At 46.6% G+C, this 18,488-nt stretch overlaps 1 protein-coding gene across 1 annotated transcript in view; it reads right to left on the bottom strand.

The window, feature by feature from the left end:
* Positions 1 to 12,503: 12,503 nt before the first annotated feature.
* The window catches only part of MARCO (macrophage receptor with collagenous structure), a 35,683-nt gene continuing 29,698 nt past the window's right edge, over positions 12,504 to 18,488 (bottom strand). The window contains exons 11-15 of the mRNA XM_039872688.1: positions 16,572 to 16,616; positions 15,499 to 15,597; positions 14,935 to 14,979; positions 14,226 to 14,402; positions 12,504 to 12,780 (exon numbers count right to left, since the gene is read on the bottom strand). Coding sequence (XP_039728622.1) covers positions 12,650 to 12,780; positions 14,226 to 14,402; positions 14,935 to 14,979; positions 15,499 to 15,597; positions 16,572 to 16,616 — 497 coding nt within the window. The 3' untranslated portion in view covers positions 12,504 to 12,649. The remainder of the gene's footprint in view (positions 12,781 to 14,225; positions 14,403 to 14,934; positions 14,980 to 15,498; positions 15,598 to 16,571; positions 16,617 to 18,488) is intronic.

An 18,488-nucleotide genomic window follows, 5' to 3' on the forward strand; every position in this document is an offset into this window, starting at 1 on the left:
CTAGGGCATTTATGTCACCACCCTTTTGACTGTATGCATCACACCTTATTGGAATTGTTTGTTGATGTCTCCGTCTCCCCCACCATACTGTGAACTCTTTGGGGTCCTAGATCATGACTCCAATCATCCCCTAGTCCCTGGTACCTGGCATAGTGCCTGGCACAGAGAAGTTGCTTGATACGCCTCTGTCAAGCATGTATACCTATGTAGTTTTCTGCCATGGGTAGGCTTGAGAAGCCTGTTGGCTTTGAAAGGTAATTCTGTCTTTGGCCCAAGCTATCTTCTGGCCCCCAAGTCTCTGCTCTGATTGAGCTAACCCAGGGGGTTTCCCTATGAATGGGGGCAAGGAGGGCTCTCTGGGCAAACTGATGTAAGCAGTGATGCCTCAGCCCACTTGCCTAGTGGGGATTCAGCTGTCGTCAGCTGGGAGACTCTGCGAGAGGCAACTCGATTCATCCAGGAGATAAGGAGCCATCAGATGCTGGGGAGCATCTGTAAATGTCACTTACCAGGCAAAGAGGCTCATTTTTAATTAATTGCAGCCTCTTTTATCAATGACAGCAGGGGCCACGATATGTATCAGAGAATCACTTTAATTGCCTTTGAGAACCCTCCACAATTTGGGTGCCCCGGGGGGGCCCTTCTCGGCAGGCCCAGACATCCTTGATGGGTCCCACTTAAACATGCCATTTAGACAGCCAGTCCAGGGGTCCCACAGGTCAAATCCAAGCTTTTTTCTCCCCCAAACGGCCCTTGTCTTGGATTCTCCATTTTGATGAATAGTGCAACTACGCTCCTAGGCACCCCAGCTAGGACTCAGCCTAGAGTCTACCCCGCTTTAGGGGTATCAAGGGCCCATCCCATGACCCTTGTCTCTGTTTCAGCCTCATCCTCTCTTAGCTGAACTGTGCCTGTCTCCTCATTAGTTATGTTCCATATATATCCAGTTCCCATACCCCATTCATCCAGCTTCCTCTCCCTAGAGTATTTTCTCTCTGCCCTTACTCCCTTAGATGCCTTAACTTATTCTCTCTGCTCAGATAGGACTTCCACAAGAAGCTGCCTATGACTTCCCTCACCCCCGGTGAGTTCACCATTCTCCTCTGTGTCCCTGGACCCCGTATTATGTCATCTAGTTGTCTGTTGATTGGGTCTGTCTCCTCAGCTGGACTAAGAGCTCTTGTAGCTCCTCTCCAGGCCCAGCATCTGCTGCAAGGCCTGGCATGTAGAAATGCCTAGGTAGGGTTTGTTAGAATGGAATTAAATCCAAAATACTCATAGGAGAAAGAGTCCAAGGTGAGAGACATCTTCTAGCAAAGAAAGATGAGTTGTCAAATGCTGGGGGGCATCTCCTGATGCCAGAGGGCATGGGACACAACCAGGGAGCCCACTGAGACGATGAGTGAGCACCCACTGGTGAGAGCATTTGCTTCCCTGCTCCCCTGTCCTCTCAGACCAACTGGCCACCCTCTCAGGCAGGCCTGATGTGGGGGCACTTTGGGGGGCTCTGGTCCTCAATGTAAAAAAAACCCAGTCCCCACTTCACAGGTGGCATAGCTCTGAGACAGTTTGCATGAAAGTCCCTCTTGGGTCCCTTCTTCCTCATTGGCCAATGCTTGGAGGAAGCCCTGGGTCAGGAGTCCTCAATGTACAAACTTTTGGAGATGCTGGGGAGCTTTGGAGTGACCTAGTTTCACCTCTTCTTGTTCAAATGAGGAGTCAGGCTCTGGAGACTAAGTTCACAAGCCAATATTTGACTGAGTAAAGACTAGAACTCGGGTCCCTTGACTATGTCGGTGCTTGTCTATTATAGAATTCTGTCTCGCTCTTCAAAAGTCCCTCCACCACACCTGCTGAAGTAGCCACCTCCTTCTACCTCCAGTTCTTTACCCTGGGATGTGAGCATGGGAAATGAGTGGTAGATATTGGAGAAGAGCATAAGCTTCTGGGTCAGCTTTGGTTTGGACAATTAGCTCTGGTGCATATAAGCTCACTGTGTGGCCCCAGGCAAATAACCTTCCCTCTCTGAGCTATAACATCTCATGGGGTTGTCTGAGAAATCAATGTAAATAAAAACCTCACACAGTACCAATTCACAGTCAAGGCTTAATAAATAGGAGTTTCCCTACACCTTAAGGGAATGTGCCCTTTTGAATGTGTTCTGTCCAGGGGCAGCAGTAAATGGGTTATTACCGGGGATCAGAAGGAGAGTATGAGCAGGGCATTTAGTGGAGCCCGGCCTGGGCATGGTGGAGGGGGTATATTTCTTCTGAGACCAGGTACGCTGGGTCTCAGCACCCGCCCTGGAGACTTCTTGGATGTACAGCCTCTCCTGGTCTGGACGCTAGCAGAGCCTGGCAGAAACCGAGGCTGGCGGCTGGCAGGCTGAGCAGGCCTGCAGCGCCCCCGTGTGACCAGAGACAGAAGGCAACCTCCCAAACCATGCCAGAGACCACAGGTAAATGCAATCCCAGGCCTCGTGCCCTGAAGTTTTTTCCAGCAGTTAGGCTTGGAGTAGGAGGTAGCTAGGGTATGTCTGTGGACCGGGGAGCCCTGAAACCCACCCTTCCCCAGACCATTTCTCAATAGCAGCACTGCCATCACCAGCAACGGTCAGTCACAGCCCAGTGTTTACCAAGTTTTCTCTGGCTGTCAAGAGCCTCTATGTACCAAGCACCCACTATGCTCCATGGCACACCTGCTATGTTCTTTTCAGTGCCCACCAAATGGGGCAGAGGACCAGAAAAGAGCTCTCCTCAGCTTATTATTGGAGGGCTGCAGTTAGAATATCCAGAAAAATGCCGTTTTAACACACATTTTAAAAACATGCCAATTTCTTTTGCATGATTTTGAGTGCACTTAATGTACTCATTAAGATTTTCCTGTATAAATTTGAGGAGCAGGGATGAGGAAAGGAATCTCAGTCTGGCCCTGAGCTTGGTAGGGGTTCAGAGTGGAGACCCTGTCGACCCCCACATTCGTGGGCCAGCCCAGCCCATCACTCTGTACTAAGACTGTGTTCGCTTGTGGTTTCCCCATGGACCCTGAGCTCAGGGAATGGGCCCTGGGTCTTTAATCTTTGCAGCAGCGATGCACAGTGTGGCGCCTGGTGCATAGAAGGCACAGATAAATGACCGATAAATTGCAGGTGAGGAAGCAAGGGGGAGATGATGAGGATGGGAATAGGATTGTGACAGGTGGAAAGGAAAATAGAGGCAGTGCAAGATTAAGGTAGTGAGGAGCCCTATTTAGAAATACCCCTAAACTCTCCTGGTATGACATTAAGCCTTCGGCAGCCATCAGTGTATTAGAGCCCCCAAATTTGCTAGGCCCTCAGAGAAAGAACTAGATCAGCAGGTGAGCCATGGCATGAGGTGGTACCCAACTGGGCAGAATGGGAGCAGGGAAGTGAAGACTCAGCAAAGCACCTTGAGTAGAGCATGTGGAGGGCTGCTCCCCTCTGTCATTAGACACACCTAGTTTCAAATCTGGCCTCTGTCTCTTACTAGCTATGTGACCTTGAACACACAGCTCCTCATCTGTACAGTGGTCCACGAATCCTTACCTTGCAGATTGTTCGGACTACTCCTAATGTTTTCAATAAAGGCAGTAGTGCAGACCTCCACATCCAGTGCTGGATCCTTCTTCCTTGACACCCCCTGTATCAGCTTCCCCAACCCCCGCTCAGCTGCTGCCCTCAGCTCATGTCCTTTGAGAAAATACAGGCAATCAGATGAGAACTACCCCGTCCCTTATCTTTCCACCACCAAATCCACCTGCTTCTGCATCTTTATTCATATTTTCTCCTTCCTTCCTGCTATCATGGAAGGATTGTTTCTGCTCCCAGCAATTGCTCAGAATCTCTTGCCCTCTAGTTCTTGTAAGGACTTGGCTCCTGAAATTGTGCCCTCGCTCCTGAATTATTAATTTCTCCCTCTCTACTGGGTCATTCCCATCAGCATACCAACAGGTCTTATTATATCTTGTTATAAAATACAAAGTCCTTCCCTGAACCCCACCTGTCTCCCTCCAGAGGCAGCCCCATTTCTCTTTACAGCCCATGTAGCAAAGGTGTTCTCGGAATCTGTACTTCCTGTCCTCTGAGGGGCCTGCACATCAGCGACACACAGGGGACCAGGACTGGAAGTCTGAGCTCAGGAGGGGGAAGATTCTGGGCTTTTTGATAAGGCATATTCTACTTTTATTGTTTACTTTAAATAACAATTTCTTTTCTGCTTATTAATATATACTCAAGGTAGACAACCCTCAATCATGGAAAAATATAAAATAATAAAATAAAAATCAATCATAATCCTCCTGCCGAAGAGAGACATTTTGGTGTATTTCTTTCGAATTTTTTCCCGAAGCATATACATTTTTAAAAAATTATTTATTAAAGATGTGTGTGTGTGTGTGTGTGTGTGTGTGTGTGTGTGTGTGTGTATTACATATGCTCAATAATGGGAGTGCAGCAAGACACAGTTCCTACCCTAAGAGCAGAGAGAGGCAATGAGTAATTCTCCTAAATTACACTAAGTACTGCCATGCTGGCTGAATTCAGGTGTGTGAAGCTCAGAGGAAATAGGTGGGAGGAAAGGTGGAGGGAAGGGGAGATGAATGAACACAACTGTTCTGATAGACTGAATGAAGTTCCTCAGGCCAGAGAGTAAATTCAGGCTGGGTGGCCAGTGGCAACTCCAAGGCTGAGAGGTTGGCAGGGGCCGGATGACCAAGGTCCCCTATACCATGGCTGGGAGTGGGGACCTCCTTGTAATGGCAGTAGCTGGTCTCGAACGGGTTTGAAACAAGGAGAAGGACAAGTTCTAAGACTACTCTGGCTGTTTTGGGTGAATGTCTAGGAAAAGGTAAGTCTGAAGGAGAGAGACCAGCTATGGGGCTGTTATAATCATCTAGGCCACTTACAGTGTGACATGGGCCATGGTGGAGGTGGGGGTGGCAGGTGGAAAAATAGTGGATGCACCCAAGAGGCATCTGAGGGGGAACTCACACATCTTTAGCGCTCGACTGAATCTGGCGTGGGAGTGGTGAGGAGAAGGAAGAAACTGTATTTATTAAATTGTGGTCTTCTGTTCATGCTGTTTTATAACTCTTAAATATAACATGAACACTTTCCTAAATATCCTCTCTAATATGGTTTATAATGGTTGAATAGTCTGTAATTGCATGTTATGTACTGTCATTTAGTTAACCAAAACTGTCCCTTTGGATATCGGATATTTCCAATTTTTCTTTACAAGAGAAGAAAATCTCAGCTCGAAAGGTGGAAATCACTTATACTCAAAATACCTATGAAACCCCTTTAAATCACCCATGAAGTACAGTCTTCACTGTTTTATGTATACAGCCATGTATAGTAATGTGTGTGTATAAATATGTAATGTACAGCATCTGATAAAGAAGATATGTGCAAATATAACTTTAGACCACTATTTAAATTGCCACTTTTCTTTTAACTTTTCTGAATTTACATAAGTTAAAGGCATATCTGTGTGACTCCATATCATTCTACACAATTCTTTGAAGAACTTCTGTGGGCTGGGAGATGCCCAGTTCTGTTCCCCTCCCTCACACGCCCTTTGCCCCTTTGCCATCCTCTCACTAGAGCTGGAGGGAACTTTTCTACTCTATGACTTTGGCCAGCCATGTGACTTGCCTTGGCTAATGAAATGTGGGCAGAGGTGATGCTGATATCTCTGAGCCTAGGCCTTGAGAGGCACCGTGTGTTCCTGCTTACCCTTTCAGGCTTCTGTCTTCACCAGGAGGCAAGTTCTAGAGATAACACAGGAGGAACAGCCTAAGCCTGACCCACAGCGAGGAAATGAACCCAACTGGAGCTGTAGTTTAAAGCAGAGCTGCCTAACTGAGCCCAGCAGAGATCAGCCAATTTCCAGCCGACCTGCAGATGCATGAATGAGCATAAATAATTGTAACCTACTAAGTCTTGGTCTGAATTGTTATGCAGCAGTAACCAATCAATGCAGCGGGCATTTCTAATTATAGCAGATCCTTGAATGGGGGTTAGGGGTGTTGACTCCCGACACATTTGAAAATCTGCATGTAATTTTTGACTCCCCCAAAACTTAACTACTAATAGCCTATTGTTGACCGGAAGCTTTACTGATAACATAAATCATCGAATAACCATATTTTGTATGTTATGTGTATTATATACTGTATTCTTACAGTAAAGTAAGCTAGAGAAAAGAAAATGTTATTAAGAAAATCACAAGGAAAATACTTTTGAAAAAACTTGGATATAAGTGGGCTCATAAACTTCAAATTCATGTTGTTCAAGAGTCATCTATGGTTCCTTTTTCTGCTTCAAAAATCTCAGGTCAAATCTTGCCAAATCCCTCCCACTCCCAGGAAATCCATCCATATTTTTATTCTTAGTGGATCACAGAGCTTGGTTCCCTCCTGTCTGACCAACATCAAGGATTTTTTTTAATTGCCAATTTGACATGCAAATAAATTATCTCAAGATTTTGCAATTCTTTTGTTATAAGTGAGGATGAATATTTTTTAATATGTCTACTGGCCTATGATCTCCCTTTTGTGAATTGATTAAATAATTGTAATGGTTTATATTCCTGGGACTTGATCTTACTCACCTCTGATTATCCTGCCACAGAGGGGAACTGAAGAGTGTCTGAAGAGTGTTCTGATCCCCTCCTCAGCCCCACAGACTTAGAACAACCCTATCAGGTGAGTGCTGTTTGTGTACTATTTTAATAATGCAGATTCCTATGTTGCAACAATATATACTTTCTGAATGCTTCCTGAGTCCATCATGGTACAAGTAAAAAAGTATTCAGAACTAGAAGACCTGACTATGAGTCGTAATGACCAAAAGAAAGTCATTTTTTTTTCTACCAGCCTCAGTTTTTTTCAACTATGAAATGGGGATAATAATGGAACCTTTCATGCAATGTTGCTGTGGAGAACAAATAAGACTAAAAAAATATAATGCACCTAGCATTGTGCATACCACATAGTAAGCCCTTAAAAAAATCTTGGATTCTGAAGTGAATTTTCCCTTCCTTACATGAATGGGCTATAGGGATTGAGAGAAAGGAAAGATTTCTCTGGAGTGAGAGCAGCCAGGAAAAATTTCCTAAAAGAAGTACAATCTGAACTGTGCCTTAAAGGGCGGGGACAATTCTTGAATGGTAGACAAAAAGGAAGATATTCTGAGTGTGGAAGATATTCTGGGAGGCTAGAACAAGGCTTGGAGTCAGAAGCTGTTCTCATAGATGCTGCTGTTCTTCAGTCCCCGTTGTGTGTCAAGAGCACAGCAGTTAATCCACATAAGCTAGTATTTTATTTTTATCATCATCCTCAACATCATCATCATCCTCCTCATCACTATTATTTCCGCTTTAAAGATGGGGACACAGAAACTCAGAGAGGTTATGTGACTTCCCCAAAGCCACACAAAAATTGGTCATTGGTGCTGGGATTTGAATCCCAAATCCCACTCTCTTTTCAGCAAACTATCTCTAGCAGCCATGGAGGTGTTCCTGGGTCTCTGGCTTTAAGAGAAAACCTGCCATATGGCTGTGGAAATGCAGGAGTGTCCACCTTCAGGATCCACCTCCAATTCCAGGCCAAGGCCATGCATTTCCCAGGCAACCCCCAGCCAGGGCCTGAGTGGGAGGAGAGGGACTAGAGCCCGGCTATTCCTGCCCAACATGGGACTCCACTGAGGGGAGAGGGACTAGAGCCCGGCTATTCCTGCCCAACATGGGACTCCACTGAGGGGCAATCTCTGCTCTGGATCTCCCTGTAGAGCTGGCTGAGACTTTACCATGTCTGTGTGTTTTTCTGAGGCCCTCCTGCCCAATCCTGCTCCCTCAACCTTTTATTGTTCACAGGTGTTACCCTCAATAAACCTCTTCCAGTCTTGATTCCCTCCATGTTGGCTTCTGGTGGACCCACAGACACACCTTCCTAGTCCGTCCTACCCCCAGGCCTGGTGCAGATAGGAGGGCACTAAGAAGACTTGTGCAGAGGGCTTGGTGCAGAGGGCTCAGTGAGGCAATGCTGGGGGGCAAGGAGTGGACTGTGAAGGGCCTTGAAGGATCACAATAACACACAGCATTTACCATGCACCAGGCATTATTTTATATGTTTCCTTTTAACTTATCAGTTCAATTAATCCTCACAAGAACTCTAAGAGGGAAGAACTGTTACTATATTTTACAGACTAGGAAACCAGGCCCAGATTGGTTCAATAACTTGGTTGTCCAGGTAAAGGCCTGGTACATGGCAGTATTAGGATCCTAACCTGGGTAGTCTGGCTCTAGAACCTTCATTCTTACCTGTGCCTCTATAGCTGGATGCTGGAAATCTCTCTGGGCAGGGTAATGGTCGTCTTGTGCACAGAGGGTTCTTTGAGGGCCCCGCCCAGCCAGTTGTTCAGTGCTGGTATCTGTCCTGCTGGCCTCGTGCAGGTCACGCTGTCTCCAGGAAGGGGAAAGAGGAAAGAGAATTATTCCAAGTAGACAGCACAGCTAAGCTGTCTACAGCAGTGTTACGCAAAGGTCAGGAGGCCATGCCCAACATTCAGCAGCCTCAGCCCCACCACAGCCTGCTTCCTCGTAATTGGGGCTGCTGTCATGCTAATTTTATCCAGTTCTTCTTCAGCCCCACATCAGTCACTGACCAGCCACAGAACAAGCCTACACTTTGCGGCCATGTGCTATGGCCTCCGTGGGTCTGAAAGGGGAGCTCCCTCAGCTTAGGGCTGCCTGAGAGCTTATCAGAGGAACTGACCAGCAGAGGTACAGGTGGCAGCAACTCTCTCTCCGTTAATCTTACTGATGTCAGACAGACCTGGGTTCGAATCCCTCTCTGCTGCTTACTAGCTGTGTGTCCTCAGTCAGATTAACTTTATCAGAACGTCAATGCTGTATGACAAACCACCCACAACCATCTGTGACTACTCATTAGTTTATGGGTTGGTTGGGCAGGTAGTTCTCCTGATATGGGCCCAGCTTGACTAGTCTTGGCTGTGTTGACTAATGCAACTGTGGTCAGCTGTAGGCCAGGTGCTCATATCCTTGGGGGGCACCTGTGCTCTGCTCCACATGTTCACTCATTCTCCAGTGGGCCAGCCCAGGCTTGTTTCTATAATGTGGCAGGAATTTCAAGAGTGGGAGTGAAAGAACAAGAGACCTGGCTTGTGATGAGAAGAGCTGCAAAGTCACACTGCAAAGGCCATAAATAGAAGGGTGAGAATTGAAGCCAACCTTCCACATTACTTCACCTCTTTGCAACTCAGTTTGCACATTGATAAGATAGGAGTAATCTCACTTGTATCATGTGCTGCTCTAGTGTTGTGTTCTTTTAGAGGATGGTCAGTCAGGTGCGGCCACAAGAGGGGGCACGGGAGAGGCACAAGAAAACAAAGTTGATTATACTTACAGGTCCTCGAGAGACTGGGTCACTGCAGGCCAAGAGGGGGCCATACAGAGAAAGTGCCAAGGGCGTGGGCTCAGCCACACAGACCCAGACCTGACAGAACAAGGATTTGTGGAGAGGGCCTTTACTAGGAGTTGGCGTAGGGTACACAAGCAAAGGGTGCAAGGGGATTTCATTGGTGACTTTGAATGTTGCTAGGTCACAGTCAAGGGAAGGTAGGAAGGGGAGCTTGTGGCAGGGGCCCACCTTCTCACCCTGGTATATCTGGTCATAGCCTGTTCATGGGGATGTTGAGACAGTGGGAAGATACAAACTTAAAAACTATATATTTTAAAGAATATACATAGTAAAACATGGCCCCCATGATTTTGTTTTAAAAACTAACCTTATAAACTGTAAAAAGCTGAGCATTAAATTTGCCTTCAGAGAAAACGATTCCTTTGTATCTGGGGAACTATTTGAGTCGGGGTCTTTAGTCACAATGGAATATGATAGACGGCAAGAATGCAAATCCCGTTCAAGGAAAGACCACGAAGCAATCCCAGTAAAGAGAAGCTAAGGGCTCTGCTTAGCATTCCTTCATTTGTTCATTTATTCAGGGAGTCAATCAGAAAATATTTATCAAGACCTATCGTGTGAGAGACATCACATAGGAGAAAGGAGAAACTATATAAACACAGAACTAGAAATGAGAGAAGAATTAAAACATAAGGTTGCTGGAGTGCTATGTGAGATCAATTGTCAGGGTCATTTCCTCATAAGCCACAGTGATGAATCTGGCTCACTGCCTAAGGAACTGGGGAGCCACTGAAAGCTTTAGGCAGGGAGTAGCGTGGTTAGCATTGTCATTTCTAAAGAGCTCTCAAACTGCCATGCGGCAAATAAGTAGGTGACAGATGGAGCATGGTGGAGGGCAGCAGGCATCCAGGACAGCAGTGCTTCGGCCTGGGCCACTGTGGTAGCAAAGATGGGGAGAGCTGATGGACTGGAGAGACGTTGAGGACGTAGAATTAGTGGGACTTGGTGCCTGGTGAATGAAGGGGTTTTGGAGCGGAGGCATGATGTTTGACACTCAGTTTTTCTCTTGGGCACTGGATAGAGGGAGCCACTGGATGAGCTGAGGAACACAGGAAGAGCAGATGATGAGTCAGGCTTTAGCTTCCTGACCTTTGGGGTACCCATGTGGAGACAGTTGGTAGACTTATATATAATCGGAGCTCAGGAGACAGTTCTCCACCTTGTCAACAGTTCAGAGATGAAAACCAAAATTATGGAAAGGAAATGTTGGTTGTGGCTGAGCCACAGCCATGTCTCTGAGCTTTGTTGCTGTGATGGCATGGGTGGTCCATTCTCTGCAAGGATTTTACTACTCTGTACCTATAAACTGTTGCCTCTTCCTATGTGAAGGTGTGTTTGTGTGTATGTGTGCATGTGTATGTGTGTGTGTGTGTCTGAGAGAGAGAGAGACAGACAGACAGACAGACAGACAGACAGAGACAGAGAGAGAGACAGAGAGACAGCGCACAAGTACCAATAGACCCCTAATATGGCAGAAGGGTCCCCAGGCAGGAACCAGTCCCATAGTTCATCATTCTTGGAAGAGGTAGATCCTGGGATAGAAAATGAATATGGGGGAACTGGGCCTGAGACTGCCAGGAGGACCCCCACCCCTCTATTTCTATCTCCTCATTTTCTTTTCCTACTATCTACTGGGCAAGGGGGTAGGGGACTTTCATCTCATGCCCTTATTGTTTGCTCAGGTCAGAACTCTTTACTGAAAATGTTATGATCGAGTCAGCCAGACTTGGCTTTTGATAACTTAAATGGAAAAAAATCAGAAAATTGTTTCTGCTTTCAACTCTATTTTCAAGGCACTCATATTTCTAAAGAGGTTCATGAAGCCAGCTTTAAGAGTCAGATGGGAGAAATGGCATCTTTGTTTCAGTGAACAAATTTGAGAAATAACAAGTGCTGATAAGATCCTTTAGTTACACGTTTGCAAAATATTATATCCCAGAATCCCTGATATGGCTTAAAATATCTTCTTTCCTCCCTGACTTACCACTCCCCTATCCCAACATGCCAGAAAAAGGTGCATCATTATAAAGGGTTCAGTCAAATTGAAACAGCCAGCTTTCAAGGCCCCTCCCTATCAAGCCCCTGCAGCTCTCATGCTTGTTCTAGGATGGTGTGGCTGCAGCCTCTGAAAGTGCATTGGATTGTGGGTGGCTGGTTGAGAGCTCCCAAGGGAAGCCCCAAGGTGTCCCGCGGAGGCTGCTCTCGCACTGTGCCAGTGCTCGGCGGCAGCAGCAGAGCTTTGGCCACTCTGTACCCCAGTCCTTCCGTTGCTCCTCCTTAGGTGCCAGGCTTAGCTTTACCATTTACAATTGAGTCAAATGTGAATGATGATACATCACAGTCACGTACACATGCATCTCACTCTCCCAAATTTAATATTCACTGGAACTATTTACATTTACGAGAGAGGGGGGCGGGCAATGTGATTGCACTCGGAGAGAGTATATATCCCAGGGAAAGACTGAAAAGGGAGAGAGAAGCCAAATTCCTCAGAGAATATGAGCCACTCTATCATCTTAGTTTAATTCACTTTTTCATTCAGTAAATATTTACTGAGCCCCTATAGGGATGGATAAAATAGACAAAAGTCCCTGCACTGATGGAGCTCACATTCTAAAGAGAACTAATTTTCATGCTTAAAGTTACAATTCCTATTCATCATGCAATATGGTGCCAACTACATGCCAACCTCTTCATTTGCTGGTGAATAGCTCCGGAGCTGGAGGGAGAACTCGTTGTGAGAGATGCCACATCTCAATGATCGAAGGGATGGTCATGACTAATTTTGACTACATGTGATCTTCACTTTCTGCATCGCATTTAGATCCCCCTGTACCTTCACCCTCCCCCTGGCTATAAATTGAGACTCTAGTGTCCCTGTGTGCAGGGGAATGTGAAAACTCAGTGAAATGTTGTGTGCACTGAGCAGGCACACCAAGAAGGGATGGTGGGTATGAACCAGTGATTTCAGCCATGGCCAGTGATTTTGCCAGGTTGTAGCATTTTGAGCTTTATTAATGACTCCACCCCAGAGGCTGCTCAGCCTCTTCCTGGAAACCCCTCAGAGAGCTGAGTATCTCTGCCTGCAGACACCTTGGGGACAGAGCAGTACAAAGGCTGGGGAGGGTCATCTGCAGTCCACGCCAGCATCCTCATTGTGGTTGCAGTTGTGGGAGCCCCAGTTATTCTTGTTGCAGCTCCACAGAGTCATCTCTGTTCCACGACAGGCAACATTATCCAGCCAGATGTTTCCAGCGCCTAGATTCAGAAAAAGCAAGGAGAGAAAGGAGAGTGAGATTAGGGTCCAAGCACAGTAGCCCATTTGTGCTCAGGGGCTCTCATGTAGGCTAGATGACATTTCTCTCACATCCACTCAAGCCCAAGGTGCTGACCACCTCTGTTCTGCTTTCTACTCTTTGACAAAAGTCTCATCCAAGTATTTAATATTTAATCCATGCATGATTTGAAGTCTCCTCCTCGAGTTCTAGCATTCATCCACTACAGCTATATCCATCTTCCTCAAATGCCTTTTTAGCTCGGTCATCCCCTGGCTCTAAAGCATTCACATTTTTCTCAAACCCCCTTCCTTCTGATACAATTGACTTCAGATGAAGAGTTCAGAGGAAAACGGTTGAATTATTTGAATACCGTGTTTGCACTATAGTGTGATAAACTATATAGTCTTAATCTATTATTAAGGAAAATGTATATTTTAAAGGAGTTTTACAATCTAACTGGACTCAGATTAAAACATAAGGTGTGCACTTTGCATAGAGTAGAGCAGAGAATATTTAGGGGTGGAAGCAGGAAAAAGTGGCCTAATGCAGGGGTCCCCAACTCCTGAGCCGCAGACCAGTACTGGTCCATGGCCTGTTAGGAACTGGGCCACACAGCAGGAGGTGAGTGGTGGGCAAACGAGTGAAGCTTCATCTGTATTTGCAGCTGCTCCCCAGCGCTAGCATCACCGCCTCAGCTCCACCTCAGATCATCAGGTGTTAGATTCTCACAGGAGCACCAGTCCCTGGTGCCAAAAAGGTTGGGGACTGCTGGCCTACTGTCCCTGCCAGGTCAGCTCCTGTAGCCAAGGAAACGGTCCCAGCCTTGGGATTCAACTCCTTTGTTGGAAGTTTGAACTTTAAACTGAAAGACACGGGCTGAGTCTCTAGCACCCAGGACATCATTCCGAAACTGATTTTAAGAAGTCCTCTCTCTGATTTGCTTCCTCTTCCCTTCATATCTTCTTCTTAAAGGTGATTACAGTGCGGGCAGGGTCCAGGCCTCTAGGCTTCAGACAGCTGGAATGAACACCTATGTTTGCCTGCCCTGAGTCTTTTCTCTGTTCTTCTAGCACCAGCACCTCAGCTGTCACCCGGAGAGCCATGCCTCATAAACACTCTCGGCTGAGTGGTATTTTGGCTCCAGGGCTGGCTGGACATTGACCCAAGCCAGGCCAGCCAGAACCCCAAGCTCTCACTGTCACTCTTGGGAAGAAAGGTCATCTTTTTCCTGGGGCTGCCAAGCTAGAAGGATGTAAGCCTCTGGCCCTGAGCTGCAGAACTTTTCAGTTGCTTGAACCAACACTTTTCTTTTAAGCCAAACCACAATGAGTCGCTTGAAACTAAAGAAAGGGTGTCAACATCCCACCAGGGAGAGAAAGCCCATACTGGCCCCTCAAGGAAAGAGGATGCTGACTGAGAACTCACCAGCTATCATATTGAAAAGGGCTGTTCCCGTAGAGTAGCCCAGCATGCGGCAGAATACAGTGGCATCTGAATTGTCCCAGTCATCATCGCAAATTGTCCCCCAGGCACCATCATGGAAAACTTCAGCCCGGCCTCGGTTCGCAGAGCCAATAATCCTGACGGATACTAGGGATTCACCTGGGTGAAAAAAAAACATGTAGGAAAGGCAAGGAAGGTAGCCTAGGACTTCATGTGAATGCAGGCTCTGCCTTTTAACTTTTGGAAGTTCTATAGTTAGGTAAAAGATATCCCTCTACTTGACTGTCGCCAGAGCTGGGAAGATCCCACATTATGGCACTAACACTCCTGACAAGCAGCCTCTGTGTCCCTGGACCTGCGGGCATGATGCCGTAGGAGCAGGTTTCTCTATGGCTGGTCTTCCAAATCTGGATGACCGTATTTTGCCTTGGGTTGTGGAGAGGAAAAAAAGAAAGATTGAAACAAAAAGGGAGGAAGGAAGGAAAAGAAGGGAGGAGGGAGGAAGGAAGGAAAACTGTTGCACTGTGGCTACACATCACGAGCAGGCTTATTTAAGGGAAGAGCCCATTAGCTTGTCCCTAAAATAGGTAATTTTTCTGAGCAGCAAGCCTCTCCCCCTACCACACATATAATTTTCAAGAACAGAATTGACTCTAAAGCACAAATTGAAAAGAATAAAATTAATAATTACCTTTTTGACCTTTTTCTCCCTTTACTCCTTGTGGCCCAGAAGATCCTGCCATGAAGAGGAAAAGCACATGATTTCAAGGAAACCAGGCCAGGACCCCCTGGCCCTCCTTTGCCAGCAGTGGGGTGGTGGGAAGAGGGATGAGGAAGAGGTTGGATTCTCTCTCCAGCTGTGCTGGTGACCTGGCATCATGGGCCCCGACAATTGAGCATAAAGAAATGGGCCTAAGCCACAGCAGGAAGGATTTAAACTAGCTCAGCAAGAGACATTTAATAGGTAAGAGACATGGAGTGGGGAGCATATCCTTCATGGAAAGAATCAGTCATGGAAACTGTTTGGAGTGGCTGGGGGCATGGCTGGGTATGCTGCAAGCACATGCTCATTTGTCTGCCTCTCTGAGTGCCAAGTTGTGCCTTATTCACATCTGTATGCTCAATGAAGAGGCCCATCCCAGCTCAGAACTTATCCACTGAACCAAAAGACCTTGACTCTTCTGATTCTGAAAACTCCCAAACTCTTTACAACAGGGCCTCTCCTTCAAACCCACAAAGGAGAAACAGGCCTTACCTTTCAGTCCTGGGTCTCCCTTTTGGCCACTTGGTCCAGGGTTACCCTTAGGGCCTGCCAGGCCTGGGCTTCCCTTTTCACCCTTCACGCCTGCAGAGCCTGGGGAGAGGAGAGAGACCACTCTCTCAGATGCTCTGCTCGGCTTTCCAAGGAGCACCAAGGGCCTTGGTGTTTCACGAACGAGTTGTCCCTAACTAGCAGGTTCCATCCCATGGATGGGCTTTTTGGATGTTCAGCCAGTGTCTTTAGTCCAACTGGGAAGGAGGGGTGCTGCTTTGATCTCCCGACTCCCCTGTAAAGGCTGGTTGAGGATGCACAGATGAAAATTGCTGACAGGATTCCAGAGGTTGTTGGTCCTCATCAGACTATACAATTGCATAGAAGTTCTAGGCATTCTGGGAGAATTTGCTAGAATGTTTCTAGGCCTCAATTTCTCCTTGATGAAGTTAAAATAGGAACAAAATATCCAGTTCATGAGTTAGAAAAACTGCTCAAGCAGTTTATCTGAGAAGTGTTGCCTTAGCACTCGTTAGGGTTGGGCTGTTAAGAAGACTAGGAATGGTGTGTGGAAAGTGCCAAGCTCAGGAACCTACTATAAGCAAGGGCTCACTGAACGAGGATGATAATAATAGTCTAGTGAGAAGAATGAGGAGAGGGGAGGCTTGAGGCACCAATGGAAGATAGTGCTGGACCAGAATAGATATGGGGAAGCAGAGACCTGGCAACCAAACTGGGACTAGAAAAGAAGACCGCACAGCCCCATGGTGGCTGCACACCTGAAGCCACTACCTCACCCCTGGCTCTCCTGACATTTTTACCCTTCACTACCCATAGCCCCTGCCCCTCTTCCTATACCCCTTGGTCACTGAGTTCCTGTCATTCCCTGGGTTTTCCAGGGGAAGAATCTGGGGCTTGATTGACAGAGCCTGGAGTCTTAGCCTCACATAGTCTTGGGCCCAGGCCACTTTGAGAGAAGGTCACAGCAGTGTGTTCAAAGTCAACCAGACGAGCTATCTGAGCATGAGCCTTTCCAGTCATCATGGTGAGGAATTAAAATGAAGCCAGCCCTTTACCTGGAACTCCTGAATCTCCTTTTGTTCCTTTCTGTCCTTGAAGTCCTAAGATCAAAATATGAAAAGGGGGAGAAGATAATAAAACTTGGATATTAAACACATTTAATCTTAGACAACCTCTACCTTTTGTCTGATTAATGCAGATGGAAAGATACATTGGTTCTTCATGATTGTTTAAAGCCTCTCCAGCACAGCATAAAAGGATACAGACTGCAGATAAATGGAGACCTATGTGTTGGAGTGAAATAGCAACATATTGGACGAAAGTCTAAGTTAGACAGACAGACACTGGACTTACTGGCTAGCCTTCTTTGCCAGTGATAGCCTGACTTGGTGTCTAAATCTAATTCCATTCCTCCTTGTTGCATTTTATTGGAAAAGAATTTAGAGATATTTTGAAAATAAAGTTATAGTTATTTCCAAAAGACTGTGGAGGGAACTCACTGGCCACCAGCAGCTTTGGGGGCCCTTACCCACAGTAGATGTTTACTAGCTTTGTTGGTTTATTTCATTGTGCCCCACAGTGTGGCTAAAGATTCATGTGGCTAATGGGTCTCATGTCCAGAAAATAAAAAAATAATTACTGTAGTTATTGGTGATGATACTATTTATAGTTCTAATGCGAAAGACCCTCCCTTCTTTCCTTCCTTCCTTCCTTCCTTCCTTCCTTCCTTCCTTCCTTCCTTCCTTTCACCCATTCATCCTTTCATTCACTAACTTCCATGGAAGATCCACTGTTCCCAGAACCAGGCTTGGTCACTGAGGGATAATAATTTATTTGTTTAGTAATATCATGGTCTGTTGATTTTAAGTGCCAATATTAGTTTTAATTCAGAGAAACAGGACTCTCCAAGTCAGTTACACAAACCTAGGGAAATAAAAGCTCATTATTAATGTGAAGCAACAGTTACTAGAAGGTAACATTAGAAATGCAAACAGTTATCTATGAGTGGCTGTGCTCACCACCTTGCCCTTGACTGGTGTCCCTCCCATGGTGAAAGCCCAGCCCTAACCAAAGGCCCACCCCTTTAATGATCACTGGAAACTACAGTTATCCTCATTGCCAATTGCCTAGGGAAATTTCCTACCTGAGGAAGTTCCTGCTTTCCAGTTTCTGATTTTCCTGAGTACCTACTGTGTGCTGGTCAATGGAGGGCAGGTGAGAGGCCTGGCAGGTCTCTTTAAGACACTTGGAATAATGAGCCAAGGAAGTCCTGGCTCCTGGTAGCCTTTCATATGTCTTACCTGAGGCTGGGCATTGCCTGGAGAGTAGGGAAAGAGGGCCAAGGAGCCACGAGCTGCCACTACACACCTCAGCACCAAGGGAAGCAGGAAGCTCTGGAAGGATCTGAGAGGTCAACTGCTTTGGTCCCTTATTTTAGGGATGGGGACAGGATTAAGCCTCAGAGAGCTTTCTTCTAGGAGTTGGAGGTACCTGACCCTGGGCTTGTGTCCATCTCTGTGACCTTAAGCAAGGTGACCCCCTCTCTGAGCCTCCTTTTCCTCATCTGAGTCTCCTGGCTGCCCCAAGGGGTAGCTGTGAGACTTAAATAAAGTCCTCTGTGTCAACTGCTGAGCCTTGTGTCTGGCAAGTGCTCAATAAATGTTGCCCTGTGGAACCTGTTTGCATGTGTCTGTCTCCCCCCCAGGTAAAGAGAACCTCAGACGTGGGGTCCATAGCCTCCTCATGAGCTCTGGACTTGCTTCCCAGCAAGGCCTCCTAACTGCTGTTGACTAGAGGTCAACCAGCAGAGGTGGCAGATGTTTCCTGTGCTTACCTGCATCTGAATCACATGTGTCCAGGTTAGGGCAGTGGAACTACATTCGGAAACACATCTTTGGTTGTTATTAAATAGAAAAATGCTCCACAGCTAGACTCTTGGCCGTCTCTGTCTGCATCCTACAGGGTGCCTTATT

This window comes from Pteropus medius, unplaced genomic scaffold (assembly GCF_902729225.1).
Source record: "Pteropus medius unplaced genomic scaffold, Ma_sr-lr_union100, whole genome shotgun sequence".
Lineage (NCBI taxonomy): Eukaryota > Metazoa > Chordata > Mammalia > Chiroptera > Pteropodidae > Pteropus > Pteropus medius.